Consider the following 14,274-nt stretch of genomic DNA (forward strand, 5'->3'; position numbering starts at 1 on the left):
TAGCAAAACTTTCCACTCTCTCCTTTAAAAGCCATCCTAAATCAGTCATCTATGCTAAACTTAGGAGCAGAAAGTCAGGTTACTACAGCACAACCAGGAATTTCCAAAGCAACTGCTAGGACAGACAGTGAAATTCAGCCTGGTCTGTTTTAAGGCATTTCTGACATACCTGATAACCTTTGATTCTTTCCATTTCTTTGCTGGCTAGGGGATTGCTCTTCACCACACAGACCAAAGCCTTCACAGCTGCATATAACCCTTCTACATCTGACGCCATGGCTACAAGCCCCAAAATAGCAGCAGCTCCACCAATGTACTGCAGTGTGGTGGCAACAGGCTTGGGGACAAATGTTCTTACTCCTGTGTAAAGGCAGCAAAAATAAATTCAAATCAAATAAAATTAATCCTTGTAGAAAATCACTGTGATTACATGCAAATAATCCACTTCCTAGCATTGTTTGAATTAGAAAAAGAGTATCACTTGAAGAACTGTGACATCTCGAAAGAGGAGATGAAGGAAATATTGCACTGGAAAATAGTTTGACATAAGGCAATTAAGTATATTTTCATAATGACACTCATATAAACTGAAGAAATGTCCATAAAATAAAAAAATGTTAATTACATTTAACAATGTACCATTAATACCACATTAATCAATTACATTATTTATTCTCTACACTTAAGTTCTTATTAACAAGTAACTAATCATGTTTAAACATAAAAATTCTCAAATACTCAACTCACCCAAATATCCTATCAAAGCTGCACCAATGGAGCGTGCCGGTCCGTTCAAATGCCCTGCTGAGTTATGTAGCAGCTTCACAGGGGTGGCATTTTCATGAGAAGAAATCGCCAGCTGAACAAAACAAGAACAAATGCAGGGGCTAAAGGGAAGAGGTTTGTTTTTTTTTTATGTAAGCCTGAACATGTGTATTTTCCTCCTGCGATAAAGAGTGTGTAACGTAGAACTATGCTAGAGTCATTAGGACATTCTCTAAAGTTAAGACAAACCTCCAGTTTCCAAAGTTCAAGGAAGATTAATCTAACTTCAAAAATGATGCCATTGGATTGCAGAATGGTTTGGGTTGAAAGGGACCTTTAAAGATCATCCAGCCCAACCCCTTTGCTGTAAGCAGTGACGCCTTCCACTAAATTAGGTTGCTCAAAGCCCCATCCAACCTGACCTTAAACACTTAGAGGGATGGGGCACCACTTCATCTCAGCAACCTCTTCCAGTGTGTCACCACCCTCATCGTAAAAAGTTTCATCTTTATGTCCACTCTAAGCTTACTCTCTTTCAGTCCTGTCACTACAGGCCCTGATAAGGAGTGTCCCTCTTTCTTATAAGCCCCTTGTATATTTTGAAAGGCTGCAAAAAGGTCTCCCCAGAGCCCTCTCTTCTCCAGGCTCTGGGCTGGAGGCTCTGGCTCTCTCAGCCTGTCCTCACAGATGGTCCTTTGTACCAATGATTCCTGAATTTTAACATATTTTGAAGAAAAATGTAAATGGATATTCTGGTTTCCAAATCTGAATCACAGTCAGAGGACTAAGCTATCAGCTTTGTTCATCTGCAGATGAAGAAATACTGTTCAACAATAAAATCTTAACTGCCTTTCAACAAGATAACACTTGTCATCCACATTAAAAAGCCAAAATACCTCCAAAAGGTTCTAAGATACCAAGCTACTAGTAATTTCAAGAATGTGAATAAAATCTAGGAGTATGATCTCCTTTTATTTTATTTTATTTTATTTTATTTTATTTTATTTTGTTTTATTTTATTTTATTTTATTTTATTTTATTTTATTTTATTTTATTTTATTTTATTTTATTTTATTTTATTTTATTTTATTTTATTTTATTTTATTTTTAAACTAGGAAGTAATTAGGGGCAACTTTTCTGACCAAGTACATTATTGTTCCTGGTTGCACTGAGCAAACTGCCTTGAAAGAAGTTAAAAGAAAGGAACAAACAAGCAGTACATATTAACCAAGTAATTTCTCAACATACCTGTTTGGCAATGGCTTTACTATCCAACTTGTTGTAAACTTTCCTTATTTTTGCCACTGTAAATGAAGAAACGGAGAGCGCATAGAGACCAAAAGAGACCTTCTCTTCTGGCACCAAAGATACTGGAGATGGGTTGATTCCTTCAGACTTTGAATCTTTGCCTTAAAGACAAAATAAAAGTTCATTTCAGTAATACCATTGTTTTTCTTTTCACTTTTAAGAGTAAAATCTTAAGCAAATTATATTGCAGAATAGGTATAGAAGAAACATTTTACAAATAGCCAAGACGCGATATTGTCTTTGCATACTTGTTTGCTGCATCCAAGAGTAGCTCAATAGCATGCGAGTCGTGGAATAAATCTGCTACTAAAAATAAAAGGGCAATACACAGGAAACATTTCCTTTCAAGAAGGTCTACTACATTAACCCATAATTGCAACTGGCAGTCTGTGGCTTGGTCAAGCAAGACAAGATGTGGTGCTTCCTCATCTGAAATTTTTGAAGGTAACATTACCCCTATTCTCAATTTGTGTACAGCCAAAGGGCTGTTCACTTCCTTTCCCATCTGAAGAAAAACAAATTAATCAAATAAGAGAGATGTGTTTGGTCCACCTGCATCTTTGCCGGTGATAAAAGCCTTTTTACTATTGTTTGCTAGGAAACCTGCCTTAGAGAACAGTAAAAGAAATGTAAGACTGAATAAAGAGCAAAAGGCCCAGACATCGAAGACAATATACAATCATATCTTTAATATTTTGTATCCACTGTTCCAAAAGTGGATACTTCCAGTGAGACACTGCAAACACGACAACTGACAGCTATTCACAAAGCTCAGACGAAGCGTGCAAAACTCAGCACCTGAAAACTTAAGGAGATTCACCTCTGCATCATCATTCCAGGTCAAAAGGTACTTGCAACTCTAGCAAAATACATTAATGAAATTTAAAAAGCATGAAGGGTCCTCGCCTAACAGCAAAACAAATGAGAAGCTAGATGGCTACATAATTTGTTGAATCAGGGTCAAGTCCCTGTCAAGTCTCACTTAAGAGTTTCAGAAATCCTGGTTTCTCTATAAATTCAATTCTCAATTGGATCCTCATCACTGGCTGCCCTGAGAACATTCTTCCATTTCAGCGAACAGGCTAAGGAACTCCTTCTCTTGAACTAATAACTGCTCTCTGAGGGGTCTTTCCAATGCTCTAAAGAGTAACAGGTTTTTCATTTTGTTTAAACACAGGACAAATAGAAGATCGCAATCTTGCTCACTGAAAACAGGGACAAAACTTAGGAAAGAAGCATTGCATAGGCAAGCAGCAGGTCAGATGTGATTTCCCTACAAAGGACAACAGCAGAAGGCTGCAAGGGTTCTTCCCTTCTCCAGGATTCCCACAAATAATCATTACACAAGCATCTTGGATAGAGAGGCCAAGATAAAAGGGTAAGGCAGAGAGCTTCATATTGCACACCCTATCAAACCTTAGGGTTTGGCACAGTGCATATGACACAAACAGAAACTTAGCCCCAAATAGAAAAACGTCCTTTTCTCTGGAGCAGACAACTCCTGAAATACAACAAACCGAGCAAAACTTGGGCAGGAGAAATACACTGCCACACTGAGAAAGTCAACATGTTAAGAAATGCAGAATTCTTCCAAGTTACTGTGGGCTTCCTGGTGAACACGGCCTTTGCATTAAGGCAGAAAGACCTTTAATTCTTGGAAGTGAATGAACAAATTCACATTCATGGAATTTGCTTCAGCTAATTCAGTACTTAAAGCTTGCACTGCACAAGTCAAAATGCCTTCCAGGGGGAATTACAATTGACTAGCAGATAACTAAAGCCAGAGCTGCTTGCCAGGTTTGTTAGCTGTCAAAAAGCAAGTACATGACACAGATTTGTACATGACAAAACTCAACCCCCCTGAAGTTTTATGCTCAAGATGCGTAAGGCAAACTACCTTCTTTTTCATTACACTTCATTCTTTCACAGCCTGAACATCATTTACATTTTGGGGGGAGGATCTGTCACCACTCTAGGGGAAAGCTTTCATTAAGAAAAGTCTCTGTGCACTCCCTGTACATACTTTTGATTTCCTACCACTCGCATCACTCACTGTCTCCTTCCCTGGAGATGGTGACAGTTTCTCTCCAGAAGAGCTGGAGAGTGTTATGGTCCTCATGCGGAAAGACAATGCAAGGACAAGATGATGTGATATGTTCTCCATTTTTATTTATGTTTCACTGAAAAGCCCTGGACAGACAGGTAAAGCAATGATGTTAGTGAGGCGGTTCTCTAACTGCAGGGAAAGACAGGGAGCTCTATGGAACAGGAAAATCTCGCTAGTGACAGCTCACCTTACCAGAGCTAATGAAGAATCTGTTGTCTGCACAGCTAAAAGCAGGGCTACAAACACACATTTCTAACAAGGTTATTCACACCTTTTTGTGTTGCACTCCCTCAATTTCAAACAAGAACACTTAAAACATGTAATAGACTTGCCCAGATTTGTTTGCAACATGCTTAAAGACTATCTGCTGCACCACAGTCCCTCCTAGTTTGACTTTTTTTCTCAGCTGACCTATTTAGACCTTACAAACAATGACATTTCAAGACAGCTGCGTTTAAAGTGCAGCATACATTGCAGGTCTGTTACTGAACGCTATCACTAGACACTGACAAGTCAAAATGCCTTTCCAGTTTCACTTTCTACAGGCAAATAAAATATATAGCACAAATAACGACAGCTTTAAGCATTTCTAATTGGTTTAAAAGCAGAGTGAGGAATACAAGTACTTCTATCATATCTCAGTACGAGAACTACCAGAACTACGTTAAAACAGTAATTTGGATTTCTATGATCTTCTTCAATAGTACCTACTAATCTTCTTCCTATGAACAATTAGCTTGTCCTCTCTGCTACCGCATACTCTCTTGCCTCACCTCTTCTCCCAACACACGCACAAAAGATCGAACTACACCCCGCCAAGTCACTTGCTGCCATTTGAATTGTACTCACATGGCACGTATACTGCTTGAAAGCTTCCGACGTAATTTGGTCCCAGCTCATAAATGGTGCTAACGCCTGGGGCAGGCAAAACTTCCTCCAGAAAATGTGTCGGGCCCAGACGCCATACTAATGACGAGAGCTGGCGCTGTGCAGGCGGCGTGCCGATATAGGCATAGACGGTGCTGACGACAGGTGGGTTGGCAGAACCAGACCCACTGGGACTGCTATGGATATAGTGAAGCTGTAAGGGAGAAAAAAAACATGGAGAAGTTATTGCGAGAGCATGGGTATCATGAAAAGAAAGCAGACAGGCAAGAGATTCGGGAAAATTATCTGCAAAGTGGGGGACCTACCAAATGACTTACACGTCACTCACAGTATTCTGATACCATACAGCAAAAGTTAGTGAAGGACATTAACCAGACTGTAAATGCAAAGATCAGAAGTTAAATAGCTTTCAAAAGATGAAGGTGTGTATGGAAACACAGGATGAGAATGTGTATGTTCTGTGTTTAAAAATATTAAAGAACAAGGTGCATCTTGATTGTAAGTATGTGGTGCTTTATGGTGGTCATTATTTTTTGCAGAAGCAGTAAGACTATCTCATAACCTTGTGTTGTTCTCCTTCAGCCAGTGAAAACATGCCTTTGGTAATTATACAGTTTTGAGCTAAAGTGTGAATGTGATGAACTCAATTTGATAAGATTTTCATATAGCAGTAAAACAAATACACAGGTAAGATGCTGTCCTTTTATAACGGCAGTAACAATCTCACATACATTTTTATCTATCTTGTAAAAATTCTGTTACCAGCTATTGAATGTAGTCATGTACAGCCAGAGAGATGGCTAGATACATGCTTGTGCATTACATCTATTAGCATAACAAGTAAAGTTACTATAGTCCTCTTTCTGCAAAAGGAATACTGAAAGGCAAACTTTGAAAGTAAAAAAAATTATTTTACGTATGGCAGTACAGTTATACTAGCTAATCTGCATCCCACACCAGTATAAGCTTACTCCCTTGAGGTCCACATCTGCCAGATGCCAAATACTCTTTGGTTATTAGTTACAGGTCAGAAATACTTTGTGCTGTGGGCAGGTCCACAGTGCACTTCACTGCTCTCTGCTTTTGGCCTCCCAGTTTCTTCCACCTAACAACAAAATATTGACCGTTACAATTAAATGTGTTTCGTCTACAATCAACTCATAACAGCCCTGGACATCTCAGTGCTTATCACTGCCAAGGGGATGCAATTTCTGGGGTGGCAAGAGTGCTGGAAAAGGAACAAGATGGATAAACTGACAAAGCTGTCTTACTCTGTAATCTCCCTATTATTCAAAATTAGATCTGCTACATGGTCCTGGGATAAGTTGTCTTCAGCTTTTTACCATCCTTCTAATTCATCTATTCAGCAGTGTAGCCATGCCACACTTGCCTCACGGTTAGTGCAACATGTCCACTTCACTTTAAGACTTCAATATTTTTTTAGATATTACTTATTTATACGCATATATATATGTGCAGATAGAGAGAAATCACTCCAGCCAGTAAAAATGAGGATTTAAAGACCTATTTTACCTTAACAGTATTAACGAGCTGTCCATCAAGGTAGAGCGCAGCTGTGCTGTTCTTTAGCATGCCTTTACTCATGACCAGAACAAGGTGATGCCACTGGCCTTCCACAATGAGGTCACCACAGCGGAAACGGGCACAACAAGGAAGAATTTCATAAAATGACGATTCCTCACTGAAGTCATCGACTAAAGGGAAAGTGCCAGTTAGTGAGCACCAGTAGAAATGTTACTCGCCCGTTTTAAGCTTCTTATGACATTAGACTTTATCCAAAACCATCTATAGCCATACATTAAAGTCAAAACTTTAGAAAGCATGTAGTTAACAATGTAAATGCAAATGCACCAGCCTCACCAGCTTTACTTAGGTATTTACTGCACCTCCTGTAATTCCCCTGATCACAGATACCGAATGTAGCTACAAACTCTTTCTGAAATCTGAAGACAGCGTTAGAACACCAAGTGAATGAATGATTGCATTCAAATAGCCCTCCAGCATTGGGACTATCCAGATTGAAAAAGCCTTCACAACCTGCTAGGTTACTATTTCCAAGCTTTTTCAAAGCAAAGATAGTTAACATTTGCACCTCACGAGACGATGTCTAAAATGAACAAAATGAACAAAACAAGATAAATAAAAGGCAAACACCTTCCAAAAACAATTATGTAATCCCTCCTTCAAAGCTATAATCCTTGGGGTTTTAGGAAAAAAAAACAAACAAACACCAAAACCCAAAAGTTTATATACAGATATCAAATCATCTTCAGAAATTACAAAATCTCCTTAATTTCTGTGTGAATGTTTATATTTAAAATTTTTCCGTTGTCAAAACCCATCTGGAGCTGGTGAAGCTGCAACAAAAGTACCATCATGCACAGTTCTCCTAGACATGAGATTCAAGATAAACTTGCTGTCACATCCCCATATCATCATCAGGATTAGCTCACAACACAACACAACTCTTACCATAATTTTGAAGCAACTCTTCTTTAGTTGAAACAATCAGTGACCGGTCTTTTGCTGAGAAGACAATGGCAAGGCATACATAATGCTGCTCCGAGGAGTTTGCACGCCGCACTACAGTAAGAAGTCTCACAGGATGGTTATTAGGAGGTGTACTAAAATGTTCAATACAAAACCAAGTTGAGTAGCTTAAACCAGATGGTGGTGGGAAAAATCTTTCACCTAAAAACAAAACCAAAAGTTCATTATATAGTTGGAGTAGCTAGGATTTTGGATACCTATGTGTTCCTGATCCTTTTTTCATATGAGCTAAGTCCCCAACTGATACCAGCTGAGCTGTGCTTTCTCAAACTTTCCCTTTGTGGACCTCAATGATATTTCTTTTATTTCTGACTTAGCCTTGGAGGAAAATCCATACAAAGGCTAGCTCAGAGAGGTTTGTTTAAAAATGAAGGAAAGCATGAATTGTACACTATTCACTCACATTCCAAAACAAAAAATCAACTCTGAAGCTATGCTTGTTAAGAACAGCCCAGTTTCAGCTCCCTAGACAAAAAAAGTAGAAATGGATCAGGCCCTCAGAAACCACTAATATCATGATGAGATAGTTCTTCTGTAGTGTGACTCGTTGAAGATCTACCATATACACCTGAGTTGCACTCCATCAAAGATCTCTACTGCATACACCCGATTTCATTTCCTCTCCTGGGGGTGCCCACACAGAAAAACAGAGTTCAAAGACTTCAAGTACTGTCTAACATTAATTCTGTCTAACTGCAGTAAACCTTTAATTTAGTTTTTTGATTTAACACCTTTTTTAACTAAGTGATCATGTCCAATTAACCCTGCAGCTCACCAGGTTCCTGTAGGCTGAACAGCATACAGTGAACATGTGTAAGGGATAGCAAACCATTTAAATAGGATTTTTGTGATGATGTGCGTAACTACACCTGTAATGAAGTCCACCAAGAATTCAGCAGAACAAAGCCACAATTACAGCATTATATTTCATCCCACGTTTCCTATGCTCTGGCCACCTCACACTACTACCTCAAATTGTTCTTAATGTATCCAGGTTCATTATTCACACACTCCTCTTGATTACAGTTCAACCTTCTGTGGAAAGCCTTGACTTTTAAAGCAACCACACATTTGTATTTTATATCGCTTTTCATTGACTTCATGGCAAACCACAACAGGAACACATACAAAGACAGAAAAAGTTCTCAGTTATGAGTGTGCAATGTCTAACACGGTACTATCATTTCATGGCTGACAAAGAAATATAAGAGAACTAAACACCATCAGATAAAAACCACTGCTAACAGTCACACTCAAGCACTTACCAGTTCCAATTCCACTGACAACTGCACCGTCAATAAGTCCTGTTGTAACAGCATTATTTGTAGGTGCATTATGGGGAGCCAAACTTGGCAAGAAGAGGCAGCTGTTAAACAGAAGACACACTAGAGTTTATGCAAGTCAATAAAACCAGAGTTCAATATAAACAAAATGTAGCCTAGGAAAATATACCATAGGCACATCATCACTCTCCATGACTGTACATATTAATGAAAAATAGAAATGAATTATCAAGATTTCTCCTTGTGAGGCTAAAGTATCCCCAGTGCAAAGATTTGACAGTGTATGTCTTTGTTGCAAAGGCACAGAGACAGGCCCATGTGGCTCCAGAGCACAAGATACTCCTTGGGAAGAAACGATAACTCGCTGCACCCTTTGAGATGATGTTCTGGACTCTCAAAGACACTGGATTAACTAAATATTCAAAGGATCTGGTAATTGCATACTATGGTGGTGTTATTTTAAGGATGTACACTCTTATAATGATGTCATATTTCACCAAATTAGCTACGTTTGGTCCTTGCAAGAGCCAGCAATGTTGTGTACACAAGGGCAACAGATATAAGGAGTACCTCCCTTAGGTAGTGAAAGATTTTAAGAGCCCAAACTATTTCAGTGACCACCCTACCCAAGGTGGAGTGAATCTCCACAGGAGCTCAGCTTCCAGTTTGCATAGATTGTCCTACTGAAGGCAAAATGACAGCTCTTCTGTTCACTAAAGAATAACGATTTTGTTGACATTTACTCTTGAGCAGGCTCGTTTAAGTATACAGTACCTGAGTTGCCTGACAGAACTAGAAGTTATTTTGTTCTTATGTAAACTATAGTTTGAAAGCATCAGCAGTCCATGGTTCTGGTCACTATGATCTTCCTTGTGGTTAAGATTCTCACTATATACTTATTCCTCCCTCTTGAAAATATTGTTTTCTGGGCGAATCCCCTGTGGTCAATGGTGTTACAAGCATGTTCATTCTATGCAGATAACCTGAAAGAGTCTGCCAACTGACTGTTAACTCTGAGTTCATGAAACACCGTGCCACTTTAAAACAGACCAAAAAGCTTCTAGATTTTGTAATTGATTATGGCAGCCTTCTTAGATGACTTGTTGAAATTACAAGTCACAGCTGCATTACATGAATTAATTTGGCCATACCATCAGCACCTCCAAATCTCCTTGAGCAACCACAGTGACATTTTGCTAGCCTACTTCAAGTCCTCATTAGGTCCAAAATGTTTTCTTTTGTCTTATGAAGGATGTAGAACAGAGATTTGAGCAGCAATTGTTATCAAAGAAGTCTGTCCCTGATGACATTGGATGTGAAGGCCAGATGCAAAATGGGCACTGCATCCTTGCTTAGTAAAGCTGAAAAGAAAAGTGCAGAGCTGTAGAGCTCCCATATCTCCAGGCTGGACTGTGCTCTCAGACCAATCACCCCAAATAAACTGGGACGCAAACATGAAGATGCAAGTGATTCTGTCAAAGGCCACATCAGAACAGAAACAGACTTAAAAAACACAGTAATATAAATACTAGGTCTGGAAAGAAAAAGTCAAGATGAGCAATTCTGTCAAGTGGAGCTGTTTCTGGCTTTATGAAATTGTGGTACAGCCCCGGACAACAAATCACTTCTTTAAAAAAAAAATATGAGAAGAGGTAGAAGAGCACAAAATAAAAATTAACAGCTACCCGTTTCATGAGAATTTGTCAGGCTTTTTCGGACTTCAGAGCAGTTGTCCTTTTCTGGGGTTTGTGTCACTAAAAACCTTTCAATAAGTCTTTTGGTCAAGATTTTTAAGCTTCTAATGAGGTTTCTGGGAAAATCTGAACAACTACTTATTATTCAAGCTGCCATTCACAGTTGTCTGACTTGTGTGTACACCACAACACTGCCCTCTCTGAGGTACCGGTTTTCAGCCTATTTGCAAACCTCTGCCTATGGACCAGTCTCCGGTCAGTTAAAAATACCTGTTCCTTTGCCATTGGCCTGAATATTTACAGCAATTTTTGATATATTTTCCCCTTTACACAGGACAAAATGAATGCTTCATGATTTTTCTATTCCATTTTTGTAACTGAAAAGATGTAACATTTTCCTTAAACAGATGCTGGGAATGGTGTCATTTTTGAGTCTTCTGAACAGCCAAGTCAAATGATATTACATGATCCTCATGAAGAACACCACTTAGCAGGTGTTTAATTAGAGAGAAAAACACAGTAAATGCAGGTGATACTGGGTGCTAAAAAGACAAAATGAGTTAAGCGTTATATTCAAGCTACAGTTCCAGTTAATAACCAGCTTTTTCTAGTTATCTGGACTCAACATTGCTTCCTTCTCTGCTTTGCCTGTCTTTCCTATTAGCCCACTTCTTCATTTCCAAGTTCTTCAGCAAATTAAGCAGGCTGCAGAGCACTTGGACCAAATGTTGCACACAACCCTAGTAACTAATGAGTTTCTGTAAGGGTATGTTTGCATTCCTTCATTGTAGAAAGGCACATGAAATCCAGAACTGAGAGGGTGCTGTCAACATTCAGATGCATACTGACTTCTATGTTCACATGTGGCAAGCAAGCATTGGTTTTAAGTCATTAATGACTGCGTGGAAATCTATGTGGCCCGAAGTATTTATTTTTTTTCTTTAAAGAACTAATTTGTTTCTGGTTTGCAAAGTCCCTTTATTTGAAAAACCGAAAGAAAACATTGCACTGTGCCCCATGCTATCTGAGAGCACTGTAGGACCTTACCCGAACCCTTCGAGAGATGTGTCAAACTCAATGAACGCCGGTGTAACTGATGATCCATGAAGCCTGATATCATGTGGGGTTGTCATGGAGACCAAGCACTTCACTCTCGTCAGGGGTACTGTGCTCCCTTCTGCTGGCTTGAGCAGGCTCTTGCTTATCCGATAGTGGCTGTCTTCATGCGAGCCGAAGACGCTGTCAGAACTCAGACCTTCCGTTGAGGTAACCATGCTATCTACAGTAAAAACCAAGAAGCAACACAGCATTGGAGGCATTTTCAGGCTATTTATTTGGACTTTTCAAGTACTGCTTCCAGCACAGCAGCTGAATTGTGGGTCATCGTCAACTAGTTCAGCCAGAACATTATGGGTTGGAAAGTATTGGTCTTATCATAAAAAGGTTCAACTCGGACAGAAAGATGAACATCTTGTGCAAGGTACTACAGAAAGGGTGTGGAAAAGCTAAATAACCTGAGCCAAGAGGCCACCCAATTACCAAACATCAGGAAAGTGTCTCATTGGCAGAGGCTCAATTTCAAGCACATTCCTGCAGCCTGACTTAACAGGCAGGAAAAACTCTGCTTCATTTTCTTCCGATACTGTAACTCTGAGTTAAAAGTTTCAGAGCTCTCAATGAGCAGAAAGACTCAGTAAGCTTAGCTTAGGAAGTTTAACATTATCAGTTGCAGTATTCAGGAAGCCAGGTTTGCCTTACCTTTCCTACGTTAACAACCTTTCAGATTCACCTTTTCACTGTTTTCATCATTTACCTTCCCCCATAATTATACTCTATTAAAAATAAATAAGTAAGCAAGCAAGCACTGGCCAAGAGATAAGTTAAACCTCTCCTTTCTAAATGTACTGAATTTGATCACATAACATGAAGTCAGTTATTAAATTACTGCTTCAAGGATAAAAGATTAAGCATGAGAGTTGTGTAGACAGTGGGAGGAAGGGATTTAATGCTTGTAATTCTGTATCATCCAGGATACTTTCTAGCTCCTTTTAAATAATTCAAACATTTCAACTAAGATATTTTTAACTATGTTTTACAATTGGTCATATGACTGAGCTGACACCTAGAAATAAGATTTATCAATAGTCTCCTCCTTTTACCATTTACTGAGACTCTCCTATACCACATGAACAGCTATTTCTGGGCTTTACAACTCGTGGTTAAAAACAGGAAAGAGTGTGTGTGGAAGAGAAGTTCGGATGAGCTGGAGGAATCAGACAGTTATTTCACACAAACGTATAATGAAAATTTCCACTGCGTCTGCATATGTATCTATAATCTAGGAATATCTGGTGGATATCTTATCAAAATACATTGTGAATACGTTCCCTCAGCATTAATTCCAGGACTGAAACTGAGTTCTTGTCTGCCCTCCACCTCTTTTTATTTTTTTTTTTAATTTATTTTTTTAAAGCTGATGTAAGTCCATCCGTTTTCTTGGAATTTTTTAAGTTACTATGCATTCATAATTACACACATTCTTACCACATACTACTAAAGACCTCAATTTTAATATACTAGAAAAGTAAACATATTGAAATGAGCAATGAGTAAGACCATTGTAAATATTTATCATGAAAAATCAATGAATGGTTAAAAAAGGGACTGCTGAACTTCAAATAATAAAGACTGGGTGTTCCAACTCAAGATTCTACCTGTTTTTAAGAGAAACAATTACTTAGATTGAGATTCTGTCACATTAGGTAAGTTATGCTTTTTTTTTCCTTTCCATTACTAGTGATGCTAATGATGACCCAGGTTCTTGAGTCCAGCTGAAATAAATGGAATAATGCTTTAGTGTAGGAATTTCAGTATTTTTATCGGACACCTTACTGAACCCATGAAAGACATGACATAGACATAATGACATATGATGTGCACATGAAAGTATCCGAAAAAAATATTTTTCCTTTTACTGTTAAATAGCGACAAACTCAGGACCTTCTCAAGACTTAAAAGCAAACTACTGTCACTTTTAATAGTCACTGTTTATAAAATAAAAAAGTATAATTACCTCACTGGATATATATTAAATACGAGTACTACATTCCCTCTGCCTTTACAACTTTTTTCCAGTCAAACTGTCCTGATGATTTCACGTTCACACAAAGCAGGTGCAAACTTAGGTTTCTCTGGATTCTTATCTACAAATTTTACATAAGTATGCAACCAGGGGATGTCAGTGTACCATTCCTTATGCAAGTTTCTAGCATTTCAGCACCTACTTCTCATTTCCGGTTCAAAACTCAGTGAGCTGGGTTTGTGCACTCGGTACTGTTTCAACAGCTTTTTGTCCCAAGCTCCGCAGTTCAAAGGATTTCCCAAGCGTAAAAATTCCCTAAGAAAGAGAACAAAAACTTACAAATCATTTTGTCTATTTATTTGCCTAGAACTGCTCCAAATCTAATATAGCTTTTTAAAAAGACAGTAATTACTTGTAATAAATATAAATTCTAGCTAAGAAAATAAATACAATAATGCGTAATTACAAGAAACACATTTGATTCATGTGAAACTGTTTAAGTTTTGAACACGTGCCCTCGGAAAGTTCATATTATTTCAACATCTCTATCTATAGAAAACTATAGTATCTCTATC

General features: G+C 38.5%; 1 protein-coding gene across 6 annotated transcripts in view; it reads right to left on the minus strand.

The window, feature by feature from the left end:
• The window catches only part of WDFY3 (WD repeat and FYVE domain containing 3), a 170,269-nt gene that overhangs the window by 58,775 nt on the left and 97,220 nt on the right, over positions 1–14,274 (minus strand). For all 6 annotated transcript variants that reach the window (XM_082050896.1, XM_082050897.1, XM_082050895.1 and 3 more), the window contains 9 exons: positions 13,902–14,014; positions 11,665–11,896; positions 8,906–9,006; positions 7,563–7,781; positions 6,603–6,784; positions 5,031–5,262; positions 2,015–2,175; positions 748–859; positions 170–360 (listed from right to left, as the gene is read on the minus strand). In XM_082050896.1, the coding sequence (XP_081907022.1) occupies positions 170–360; positions 748–859; positions 2,015–2,175; positions 5,031–5,262; positions 6,603–6,784; positions 7,563–7,781; positions 8,906–9,006; positions 11,665–11,896; positions 13,902–14,014 (1,543 nt within the window). The remainder of the gene's footprint in view (positions 1–169; positions 361–747; positions 860–2,014; positions 2,176–5,030; positions 5,263–6,602; positions 6,785–7,562; positions 7,782–8,905; positions 9,007–11,664; positions 11,897–13,901; positions 14,015–14,274) is intronic.

Source organism: Streptopelia decaocto (assembly GCF_964273445.1).
Source record: "Streptopelia decaocto genome assembly, chromosome: 4".
Taxonomy (NCBI): domain Eukaryota; kingdom Metazoa; phylum Chordata; class Aves; order Columbiformes; family Columbidae; genus Streptopelia; species Streptopelia decaocto.